This window comes from Cebidichthys violaceus, unplaced genomic scaffold, assembly GCF_023349555.1.
Source record: "Cebidichthys violaceus isolate CVI_PGR_0920_01 unplaced genomic scaffold, fCebVio1.0.p SCAF_164, whole genome shotgun sequence".
Taxonomy (NCBI): domain Eukaryota; kingdom Metazoa; phylum Chordata; class Actinopteri; order Perciformes; family Stichaeidae; genus Cebidichthys; species Cebidichthys violaceus.
The window spans coordinates 118308-130347 of record NW_027176334.1 but is presented as its reverse complement, the minus strand read 5'-3'; the positions used below and the strand labels follow the sequence as shown (position 1 = coordinate 130347).

The 12040-nt window shown below is 40.2% G+C and overlaps 1 protein-coding gene across 1 annotated transcript; it reads right to left on the bottom strand.

Moving 5' to 3' along the window:
• Positions 1–209: 209 nt before the first annotated feature.
• LOC137873394 (probable E3 ubiquitin-protein ligase HERC3) lies at positions 210–10579 on the bottom strand. Its single transcript, XM_068711617.1, has 23 exons — positions 10363–10579; positions 10126–10252; positions 9919–9995; positions 9309–9530; positions 9121–9212; positions 8837–8967; positions 7888–8012; positions 7729–7805; positions 7515–7606; positions 7294–7353; positions 6991–7096; positions 6577–6775; positions 4818–4966; positions 4595–4711; positions 4388–4486; positions 4030–4194; positions 3756–3905; positions 3477–3643; positions 3286–3352; positions 3101–3171; positions 2013–2196; positions 1758–1866; positions 210–881 (listed from the first exon to the last, which is right to left on the bottom strand). The coding sequence occupies exons 1-23, from the start codon at positions 10577–10579 to the stop codon at positions 664–666; spliced, it is 3021 nt and encodes a 1006-aa protein (XP_068567718.1). The 3' UTR covers positions 210–663.
• Between the last annotated feature and the right edge of the window lie 1461 nt (positions 10580–12040).

The following is a 12040-nucleotide window of genomic DNA, read 5'->3' as shown; positions in this document are numbered from 1 at the left end:
GAGTTGCATTATTTCACTTCAACTTATATTAACCCAGCTGGCTATCTACAACAATAAGAATGAGGACAGCTCTTTAAGTCACTGTGTATTCGTGAAAATGTGTTGAGTTTCTATCTTTATTATCAATGTATGCACCCTCAACAAGTGGACTGTTGTGCCCAAAGTTTTAGTGTCTGGAGTTATGCAAGAGATGCTGCATTTGAATTAAACCAGTTTAATTTTTTATTGCGCCAACATGAAAAAATGTTACATGTCACAAACATTTTCTTAAAGTCTTTACAGTAGAGATCTATTTTGTATGGAATACTTTTTGTGCAACTTGGCCCCAAAATAACAAACTCTATCACACTCTTTATTACCTGAGGAGATGAGACGCTTGTAAAATCACTTAAGATTCCCCTGTAACAAATACAGTTTATACATATACACTATCTATATCCATGTTTTCACTATGAGCCATGCTTTTTTTATGTACATCCACCACACATCTTCATTGTAAAGAATATAAAACCCTTCACGTTTGCTAATACACAGTTACATTAGCAGTAGCTACAAAGGCTGCTCCTTGTTTGGCCATTTTCAAAGTGCTCTATTCACAAAGTGCTCTATTACAATGTTAAGTCCTCTGTTCAGTACAGATACAGTCACAGTGCAGACCCTCCATCACTTGTAGATTCTTCTACTGTTGCTCAGGGCCTCAGTAAGCTTGCTTTGCATGATCTCCTTGGTTGAATATAAGGGCAGCTCCAGAACTGAGTAACATGTATGTGTGTGAGGGTAGTACTTGTCATAACAGAGGTCCCCAACTCCTTTAACTTTGACTGTCATCTTGATCTTTTCCATGCCAAGAATGGGCACCCTTTCAAAGCCAGTCACGAACCCTAGTGGAGGGGAAAGTGGTAATCAGTGAGTTTCTTGCCTTTTCATTTATTTTTGTGACATCCTAAGTGTTAAGCTTTGCACTGCCCTTCCCCAAAGTCAAACTGTTGAGCTAGATATAATGTTGTCGCTGTTTATGCTAAGGAGAACAGTTGTTTGATTGACTCCAGGCAATCAAAGTTGCTGGTAAAACATCACCCACTCCGCAAGGGCATTTTTTCCGACAAAAGAGATACCAGATACCGAGTGTACAGACTCAACCCGATCTCATGGGAAGGTGTATAAAATTATATTCCCACGCGTCGCATTAGGCTTTTCTCACCATGAAACAAACGCAGTTATGTTTAGGCAACAAAACTACGGTAACGGCCGCATTAAGGTTAACACAACAAAACCATTTACTTAGGTTTAGGATAGACATCATGGTTGGGCTTAAATAAGTACCTAAACTAAATAAAATACATATGAAAACAGGAGAACATGTCACTTATGCCGTTAACAGTGCTTTAAAAAAACAAAAACTTTATGACCCTGTCTCAAACACCGGTCTCCAGGCACTTGTTGAGAACGTAGCATAAAACGTGGATGCATTTACATTACACTCAGTACAGACTACATGGCATACAAATGACACGCAAAAACTGCGTTCTTCCATGCAAAATGACTTACAAATTGTTTGAGAGCGGGCTGACAGAACAATGAATGTAAAACCATTTATGAACCATCTAGATTAAAACAGTTCTGGTTGATAAAACAATATTGATACGAAGATTCAGATGATTATTTGCTTTCTCTTGATTCAGCACGTATATAGCAAGTCTAGTCAAAATAATACATTTTAATTGTTTTTAAATGTCAAAATCAGGTACAATACTTACAAAGGAAAGCTTTCTTCTGATCCTCAGTTAGTTCATCAAAAACCTCCCAAAACATCTGTATGGTGGGGTGTGGTGGTGTGGTATTGTACACCCCCTCATAACCTGTGTTCTAATTACAGTGAAACAGACTTGTTACAATTACTTCTGTTAAAGATAATTTTTAGTATTCAAATCAAGCGCGGTGCTGGGACGAGGATGCACTAAATCAGTTGTAGAGAAAACTAGAATGCAAAGAGCTCTTGTTTTAGACTGTACCTGTTTCAGCTTTGCCCAGTCATGGAAGTCTTTGCCCACCAGCACTTCCTGCAGCTCCTTTGGTCGGAACAGCTTCACCAAATCCTGGTCACACACCTGGAAGAAGCCTCGCTTGAACTCCTGAAACACGCCTTCCACTGATGTGTTGAAGGCATGAGTCACGTAGGCATCCACAAACTCCTTCCTGTTTAGCAGATTAAAGTTTAATTTCAACAAAAAGGTCGGAGCAGCGAGTGAGTGATAGAAATCCTATGTCTCTGTATTTTCCTGTGGAACTATAGTAGCTTAATTTCCTCGTCCACAAAACTTACTTGTGGTATACCTCAAGGATTGACTCTGGGCCCCATTCTTTTCTCTTTAACATGCCTCTTCTTGTTCACAAAATAAGTAGATATTATAAAACTTTTCATTTCTATGCAGATGATACACAGTTAAATGTCAACTCTTCTGATAATAGTTTGGTTGCCCTAAAGAATTGCTTTGAGGATATCTGCATTAGTTCCTTCACGTCAATAAGCATAATAAGACTGAGTTTCAATTTATTTTTTAATAAGTGCCAATTATAGTGTTACAAAAATCAAGACAGATGGAAGTAAATTAAAGCATGATTTTGTTCAGGTCTGCAGCAGAAAGACAATTTCAGAGACATTTCTTAACAGGATCAGTTATATCAGAACTGGAAAGTATTTTTTCATTGAAAGAAGAACAGTGAACGACATTGAAGGCTTTTCTAGGTGGGAAAGATGGTTTTGCTCTTCTCCTGAGTGGCTTCGGCAAGAGTTTGTTTTACCAACTGGTTCGGCTGATAGTCTGCTGATTGGTTGAAGTTGGCCGATGATAGACGGTAATACAGATGGTTCATTAAATCACCTGCTACTGTTTTTTGAAAGTGCCTGCCCTTTTCCAAACACTTTCCATTGACTGTTTCTCAAATAGTTCTGTGTAACAAACCATCCGGTGTGTTAAAAACAGCCTCTGCCAGAAACGTTTGATGTGTACTCATGTATTAATGCTGATTAAGTGTTTTCCTTCAATTATTGTCAAATAATAAAGCACACAAGAAAGTCACAAAAATGCATGGTCATTACTTATTTTCCCCCGTCAGTGGCTTCTCAGGATTTTTAGGATCAAGGTCAACCTCTGTGCCATCCCAGTCGATCTGTTGATCAGTTAACAGAAAGAAGAAGATAGTGATATTACTGCTTTGAGAAATGATGATAGATTTCAGAAAGAGGAGGAATGACATGTTATTGACTATCTGTAAAACACATACTACAAAATCCATGTAAAGGTTTTTTATGACATCATCATCATAGACTTCCAGGATGTTCAGCAGACTCCTAAAAGCAAAATAAAAGAGAATAATACATAAGCTATCAAAAAGGGTTTACAGTATGTTCTGACCAGACATCAGCAACTGTAACCAAACATTTGTGATTAAAATATATATTAATTTCCTCTTACTCTCCAACGCATGGGCTGAATTCAATCATGTCCCATAATGAGGGCTTTACACCCAGCAGCTTTTTGAACAGAGCCAGTGGGAAGGGTAAGTGTATGATGTACTGGTTGTACAAAGCCAATCCACACAGAACCCCAAACTGGAAGTATCTCTGGTCCTCCTCTGTTGCCTGGTGTTGATGGAAGACAAAACTTATATCAGAAAACTAGAAACAAAATAGGATAATAATTTAAGTTCTGAATTGAATACTTGTTTTCCTGAATGAAGATGTAAAGTCTTACTTTGGAGGGGAACCATGCCAATGTTTTGGAGTCATTGAACATGAACATCCTAGATTCAGCTGACATCATCTCGTGAAACACTTCGCGAAAAAAGTCTTTTCTGTAGAGATACTGATCATCTACATCTGTGAAGTTTTCATCAAAATAAACCTGGAGGACAAAATGGCACAAACTAAGTGTTCCTCCTGGTACAGTAGCTTATACAAGAGTACCTATACAACAATGCAAGATTTGAAGTGGGACTTGTGGCTATCAGATCCAAATATATGTTTACCGCAAGTGGTAACTTGTAGTCATCGGGATCAGCAGCAGCAAGTTGTTCAAAGGTGTCTTCCAAAACCGATGCTCGCTTCAGGGCCAGATCAAAATACTGGTAATGAGGCAGTAGGGGAACGCATTCCAATCCCCCAAAAATATCCAAAGGGTATTGTTCTTTCTTCTGGAATACAGTTCAAGATTTCATTATTACACCATTTTCGTGTTGTGTGACTGTCAGCTAACTTCGGTGTTTCTCACACAGAGAACATGTATCATACTGCAATGACACACATTGAAAAAAACAGATTTCTTGAGGCTGACGGTATTGCGTGTAAAAGCTAGTTCTCATGAAACATGTTTAAGGTTTTAGTTACCTTGGTGTACTCAGCATTCACGTCAAAAACAAATTTCTTTGACTCCAGATCCATCAGAATTGGAAAGCTACACAGGATAAGTGGCTCAATATGCAAATCCTGAAAAGGGGAGAAAAAAAGAAAACAAGATTACAGATCATCCTCCCAGAAGGAGGGACAGCATCATGGCTTTACCTCACCAACTATTTAACCATGTATTATTTTTACCTTGAGTTGCGACCGAAAAATCCAAAGCTCCAGATCCCCAATGAGAAAGTTTTTGTCAATCAACAAACAGAAGTCGATTTCTGGCACCCTGTGAGGTTCTGCAGTCCTGCTGTTGGCCTTTTAAACAAGTGTTTATTAGGGGAAACGTTCATCAAATTAAAAAGTGTATAGGATTATTATGCTGTGACGTTCATAGAAAACATGGCCAATAAGTGATACTAACGTTGTACATGTACTGGAGTACTAGCAGCAGGTTTCTGACTCCAGAGTTGCGAGGAACAGGCTTTAAGGATAGGATCACTGAGAGGGCCTGCTTCCACACATTAACATGTTCAACCATGGTGGAGGGCGGCAGTGAGGACCACCAGTCCCCTGAGGAAGACAACATGGAGATTTGCAGACATTAACGCCAGTGAGCATTTAACAGCTGAGCAGATGTCGCAGACATATCTTAAAGCAACGTTGACCATTTTTACTGCCATTTCTACATCACCTTGTATTATCTTGAATCGGTAAACCAGCGGTTTCAAAGAGATATACGTTTGATAAATCACAGCTTTGTTTCATGCATGTGTTATTGCAAACATATACACATCAACTATTTCATAAATGAGACAAAACATATGTATTCAGGTGGAATTAACAGGCTTTCTTTTTTTCCCTCTCATCAGTAAAACAAACAGAACGTACGCTAGCCTTTTATATTAGATTAGAAGTTATGGTAGACTTTTTGGCCGTCGCCGTCTTGGCTTTTAGCAACCAGAAGTGACACAAGAGGGTGGAGCGAAGTACAACCAAATGCTGAACAAGACATTTTATGTTAAAATGAACTTTTATGAACTGAAAACACACTGTGAAAGAGTTAAAGTTGTAAGACCAAAACACGGACAAATCCCAGGCCAGGTAATGTCGTGGTAGCGACCTGTCAATCACAGTAAGACCACCCTAAAGCATACCTTGCTTTATGGTCTGTTTGACTCTAAATGGACCATAATTTACTCAATGAGCATCATGCTGTATTGAAGAAGACTTGAAACTAGAGGCTCTATATAAAGTGCAAAAAGCAATGGAGATATTGAGCATCCCTCTCTTGATCCACGCTCTAATGTAATGGTATCTGAGAGATACCCATTTATTGTTATTCAGGCTGATGGTTGAGCATATAGTGTGCAAATGCCTTTAATAAAATTGTTGTGCATGCCAAATCTTTCAAGGACTTTATATAAGAAAAGCCAGCTCACTGAATCAAAGGCCTACACAGCATCCAGACTGACTAGGTAGGCTTCAAGATTATTCTGTTGAATATGGTTTAATATGTGCAGCGATCACCTGATGTTCCTCCATAAGGGAAAGTCCCATGTCGCGTTAGTGGTGGGACCCTGAAGTGTGGCCGCATGCTAGCCAAAATCCACACAAAATTTAAATAAAACAAACCATGGATAACAAGCTAATTAACAAGTCCCGACTCCTTTAATTACTTGACCAATATAGATCGGGGCATTGCCTGCTGGCGGTTGGGCTTTGGTGCCAGTACTTGGTGTGCCCGTTCTATTCTGAGATCTCTGTCACAGGGAAGGTCGAGTGCATTTTTTAGCAGGTTATCCAGAAAACCAGCCATATCAGTGCCCTCTTTATCTTCGGGTATTCCGTAAATCCTTAAATTATCCCTACGTGCTCGGCCCTCCTGGTCTATCAGCCTGGCTTCCAGATAAGTTTGGGTTAGCCGCTTGATTAGCGCTGATGTTGCTTGACGCACAGTCTCAGATACATCAATTCTCCCCTCTGCCTCGTCCAATCTGTCATTTGCTCTCTTCAATTCTTGTTTGATGTCAGTAAGTTGTACCCTGTTATCTCTTCTGAATTCCCGAAGTTCATTGAGAATGCTTCACAGACTTCTCAGTGCCGGAACCGGACACCTCCAAGGATTTTAACTTTAATGTACAATGTTTATCATGAACAATATTTTAGTGATGTGACAGTACCTATGACCTGGAGACTGTCAGGAGACAAGTTTAGGACGGCAGCAGCGACCGCCTCGGCGAGAGTTGTGCTCGTTCGACGCTGTTCGTGGCTCTGGATCACATGCAGGAGCTCATTGAGAAGCAGGTAGATCCTCAACCCCTCCACCCCCAATGGCTTCTTATCAAGGGAAGGAAGCAAGAGCAGGACAGCAGCCTCGACCTGTTGGTTTGAAAAGGACAGAAAGGGAAAAACAACGGGATTTGGTCATTTTTTTGAAACGCCTCAGACAAGTTAGCAGACGATTATGAACCTGTATTGAGAGTAATTATAGAGTTTATCTCAATGTACCATTTTTAACAGCAACACATACGGGATACTCAAAGTAGATCACTTTGAAACCCTTCGTGCACATTATACACACTTTAGTTACATACCTCGGCGAAAACCTTGTCCTTCTTCACCAGTTTCTCGAAAGCGAGTCGTGCGACTGACAAGTTCAAGCCTGAGTACTTTGGTGAAGTCTGGAAATGTTTGTCTTTGCTAAAAACACAAACAATAAATAAATAAACTAAGCTCACATTCAGAACAGGTACTCAGGCACAGTGGTGTTCGGCCATAAACCAGTAATTGGACAAACTGAAAGTTCAACCTGATAATGGCACAAACAAGAGGTCACCAACGCCATTGACATTTATCACGTGAGAAGAAGTGTTCATGCAAAGCAATACTGTGTTCACCTTTGCTCAAGGAAGCTTGTATTCAGACAGGATGCAGAGGAGAACGTCATGTGGATTTCCCTGTGAAGATTTAACATTTTCAGTCCGTTGCACTGAGAAAACTGTTAAAAGCTTTGGAACCAAATGATTCACTTAAGTTGTGACAGTCAATAACACTGAGAATAGAGTATTATTAGATTTAACAGACAACCAGTTATATGTGATACATGCATTGTACTTACCATTTGATCTTTTTCCATGACTTTGAATTACATCCAGAGACCCATTTGTCAATCACATCATGTGTTACATTGCTGACACTGGCAGTTCTTTCCTGTGAAAGAAACAAGGTTCATCTTTGGTGTCGAACAATGACTTCATATGTATGAATTGGGGTTAAGGTATTGTTACACCTCCCACAATTATAATATGTACTGTATGTATTTGTGTTGGTACCTTAACAGACGTGGACGTTGCAAATGAACAGTTTCCTCCTGCGTAGACGTTTCCAATTTTAGGACCATTAGTGGTGTCTGGAATGATAATAGAATAAAAGTTATCTCTGTCTCTGAAATAAAAATGGAATTAATTTAGTTATTTTAGGAACGTAGTTACCCTGTGGCAGTTGAACCGGTAGCGGCATGGACGGATGACTCTCCTCTCCGTGTCCCAGCTGCCCCTGCGCTCCACACCCGAAGGAGTAGACCCTCTTGGAGTCCGTCAGCACTAATGTGTGATGCCTGATTGAGATGATGTTACAACGCAAAACAGTATTTTAACTTTTTTTTGAAATGTAAGATTATTTAACAACATTCTCATGGAGATATGCAACATTTGATTGCCGTTCTCTACCTGCTCTCTGTGCCATTTTGAAGCGTTCGCCTGAACCTAACAGGTCTGGCAAACTAATTTGAAAATATGTTTCAAGGTATTACGTGGAGTTTTCAGAAAATCCTTGTTATTAATGACAACGGTGGCCATTAAGTGAACTACTGTTGCTAGCGCACATGCTAGCGATAACATTAGCGGCAAGCAAACTAAGGTTGGTAAGCTAGCTGCTACTTAGCTGCGTGGATCTGACGTTGGTAGTTTTGTAACGCTAGCTGATAACGTAATTTGCAAATGGAAAGCTTGCCAATTTACCGGGCAGAACAGCCACTCAAAAGAGTATTTTGCTACGTTAGCTACACACTGTCGGCGCTGTAGGGGAGCTGAAGAGAGGCAAGGCACTCTGTGCATATAAACGTCTCATCCCGCTTATTGTCAGGGCAAAACCATCCCAATTCCTTTACATAGAAATCGGTCCACATGCTGTTATAGGCAACCCAGAAGGTCAGGGATGTCTCAGTTTTTAAGTTACGCAACAATCCGTTCACACATTTGCAATACAAAGTGATTAATACATGTAAAATGCTTCACATAGAGCCTTTGACTTTGGCATTTCTAAGCAAAAAAAGTCACAATCGGAAGATGCATAAAATAGTCAAGCCATGCTGGAAGTGCATTAGTAATGAGACTGAATTGGCTCAGAATAACTGCGTAAGAGTTTATAATTGTAACGTACCGTCCACATGCAATCTTGGTGACCTTTGCCCCCCAGAGCTCTGCAACAAGCCAAGGTCGTAGTTCATCGCCGAATGAGTTGTGCCCGAGCTGTCCATATTGACCAGAGCCAAATGTGAACACTGCACCATTCTGAGGAAGCAACCAGACAAACATAGTTTAACATTTATTGTTTATTGTTACATATTTCCATTTCGGTGGAATCTAGGAAGTTAGTGCTGCGTTTAGGCTGCAGTGGTGAGGCACCTAACATTTTTTTTGCCAGAGAGCTTTTTTTTGTCTAACCTTTGTCAAAATGGCAGCGTGGTCCTTTCCACAGGAAATGAAAATAGTTTTCTTAGTGTTCAGGTAACGAACAGGAGTTGGTGTAGGTCTGTCTATTGGGCAAAAAAAATTACATTCTGGTTTACATATAACAGAAATAGTATTAGTAGAGTATTAGATATAATGATTGCTTTTCTTTTCTTTTTTACCTGTTGTGTCTCCCAGCCCGAGCTGCCCGCGGTCGTTTGCACCCCAGCCGAACACGGCTCCGGACACAGAGAGGGCGAAGCTCTGCTCTCCCCCTGCAGCCACCTGGACCAGGGGGAGTGCTGACAGAGATCGGATGTGTTGGGGGGAGCTGGCACCGGGCTCGCTCCTCCCCAGACCCAGCTGGCCCCTGGAATCCCGGCCCCATGTATACACCTGACCACCTGTGGAGAAATGACTTTTCTGAAACCCTGGCCTGTATGCCTTTTGTAAATCACAAGTGCTATATAAACAGATGTTATCGTTATAGTCATTATTATCTTTTACTATGCCATGATACCAGCCACTATTGGACTTTGAGTCAACATTTACCATCCCGTCTCAGCGCTGGCTGAGGTGTTGTTTTACACCAAGTCAACACAACAAAGGGTTTACAAAAAGCAGTTGTGGGATTCAAACGTTAAAGCAGTGATTACTGGTAGTATGTGACTGATTTAGTTTATTACCTATAATTATTTTAGACCCCAGGAAGAGTTTCCACGACTATTGTAGTAGGAGCCAATAGCTTTAAGCTTGTACATTAGTAGCAGTTTACTGTAGACTTCACTGTACCTTTGGTGAGGGCCACTGTGTGCTGGCTCCCACAAGCAATCTGAGACACCGATATGTTACACAAAGCTTCCAGGGGCCTGAGAGGACAAGAGACAGAAAAAAAAAATAACTCAAACACTCAGAGCTGACTAGCATGAACCCAAGTGAAGATTTTGTAAGACAATTTGCACCATTTCACACATTTTGTTGCAAATAGTTTCTCCTTACTTTGGAATGTAAGTGTGAGTTGTAGTTGTGTCCACACAGAGAACTTTTCCTTCCTTAGAAAGCAGTGTGACCACATCATCATCACTACAACCCACGGCCTGAATCTTCTCTTTACACTTCACGAACTCTGAAAGAACACAGCAGGTATTGTAAGTGATGCAGCTTGTTATACTGTAGGTCACTACTGCAAAAAAGAAAACTAATTTTTGCAAGAGCTCAGAAGGAAGTTATGCTCACTCTGTTTTCCTCTGACTCTCTCCCCATCTTTGCTCTCTTTTGTGCGAATGATGGCAGCATCAGCGTTGCTTTTGATGAAGGCGAGCACGCTGTGACCTGCTGACAGATCCGTGATGTCAAAGCCGAGGTTTAAAAGGTGAACTCCATCGCCTGTTGAGATATTTGAGCCACCTCTCAACCGAAAGCCCTGCTGGCAGTTCTCTCCCCATGAAAACATCTTGGTATAATGTCTCTGGAGAACCGTCAGCTGCTTTTTATGACTCAGCTCTGTCAGACAGAAACGAAACTTGAGTGGTTCATTGTGCAAACTTTGCTGTGAGCTAAGGAAAACAAAACTTAACCATGATGAAATGAAAATAACACGACCAGTGAGTCAGAGGCAGGAGGAGCTCTGTAACTTCAAAAGAAAAACGAAAGTGAAACTGGAGTTGATAACTGCTGTTTGTGCATGACTGCAGCAGTATTTACACTGTGTTTGGTGATTAAATAGAGTGAATAGGTATACTGGACTACTGAGATACTCAACTCAGGGTTAGTTTAATGAAAAGCTCAAGTACTGAACATTACTTTGGCTACACTAACAACTTGTCTTCTAGAAAAAAAAGCTCATGTCCATTCCCTTCTTTTACGAGGCATTTAGTGCTGTAAAATTGTGGGTGGATATTAATAATTGCAAAAGACTCAGCTCAGCTGGAAAGAAACCTATACCCCGTCCAGAAAAAGGGGTTTCTGTTCACCTGATATTTAGTATTTATATTGTGTTTGGTAATGTATTTATGTGTAGTTCAAAGTCTGCAATGGCCAATATTAAATAAATAAATAATATTTACAGGTGACATTACAGTCACCTGGTACTTCCATTACACATCGGTGACACACAATGTGCAGAAATAACACTTTTATGTGTTTATCTGAGTTACACATCTGGGTGACCGTGGCTAAGTGGAGAGGGCCGCCTTTCAATCAGAGGGTCAGCGGTTCAATCCCCGGCTCCTGCTCTGCTAGTCTCATGTCAATGTGTCCTTTGAGCAAGACACTTAACCCCAAAATTGCTCCCGTAGCTGCGCCTACGGTAGAAGGTGCCGTTTACTACGTCTTTCCAAAATGTCATTACTTCATCAAATTGTCATAATTAGTATATTAATTCTTAGTTATGACCATTGTGTTTTGTGAGGACCTTTGACCACTAAATTATCATCAGTTCATCCTTGAATCCAGATGGACGTTTGTACCAAAGTTCAAGAAATCCGCCCATTATCTTACTGAGATATGGCGTTCATGAGAATGAGACGGACGGACGAACGCAAAACAAATAAAAAAAGTGGTATAACAGTACACAGTTTAATTTATGAAAATAATAAGTGAAATGGAAGAAAGAATTGTTTAAAAAACAGACTCTTCAAGAAATCCTATTGGCTCAAATTAGTGGGGTTCATCACTGAATGCTATCCATCTTTTCAATAAAACATAATACCCATGAAAATGGAAAATTGTTACATATTGCTATGTATCCAAGCTTAGTAATCCACTGAACAGTATAAGAGTAGATGGTGTTTTTACACCCCACTGTAAAATATAGAAGGTAATTCTTACTTTTTATATATCTTAACATATGTGTATATCTCATATATGAGTTTCATTATTTCACTTCAACTTATATTAACCCAGCTGGCTATCT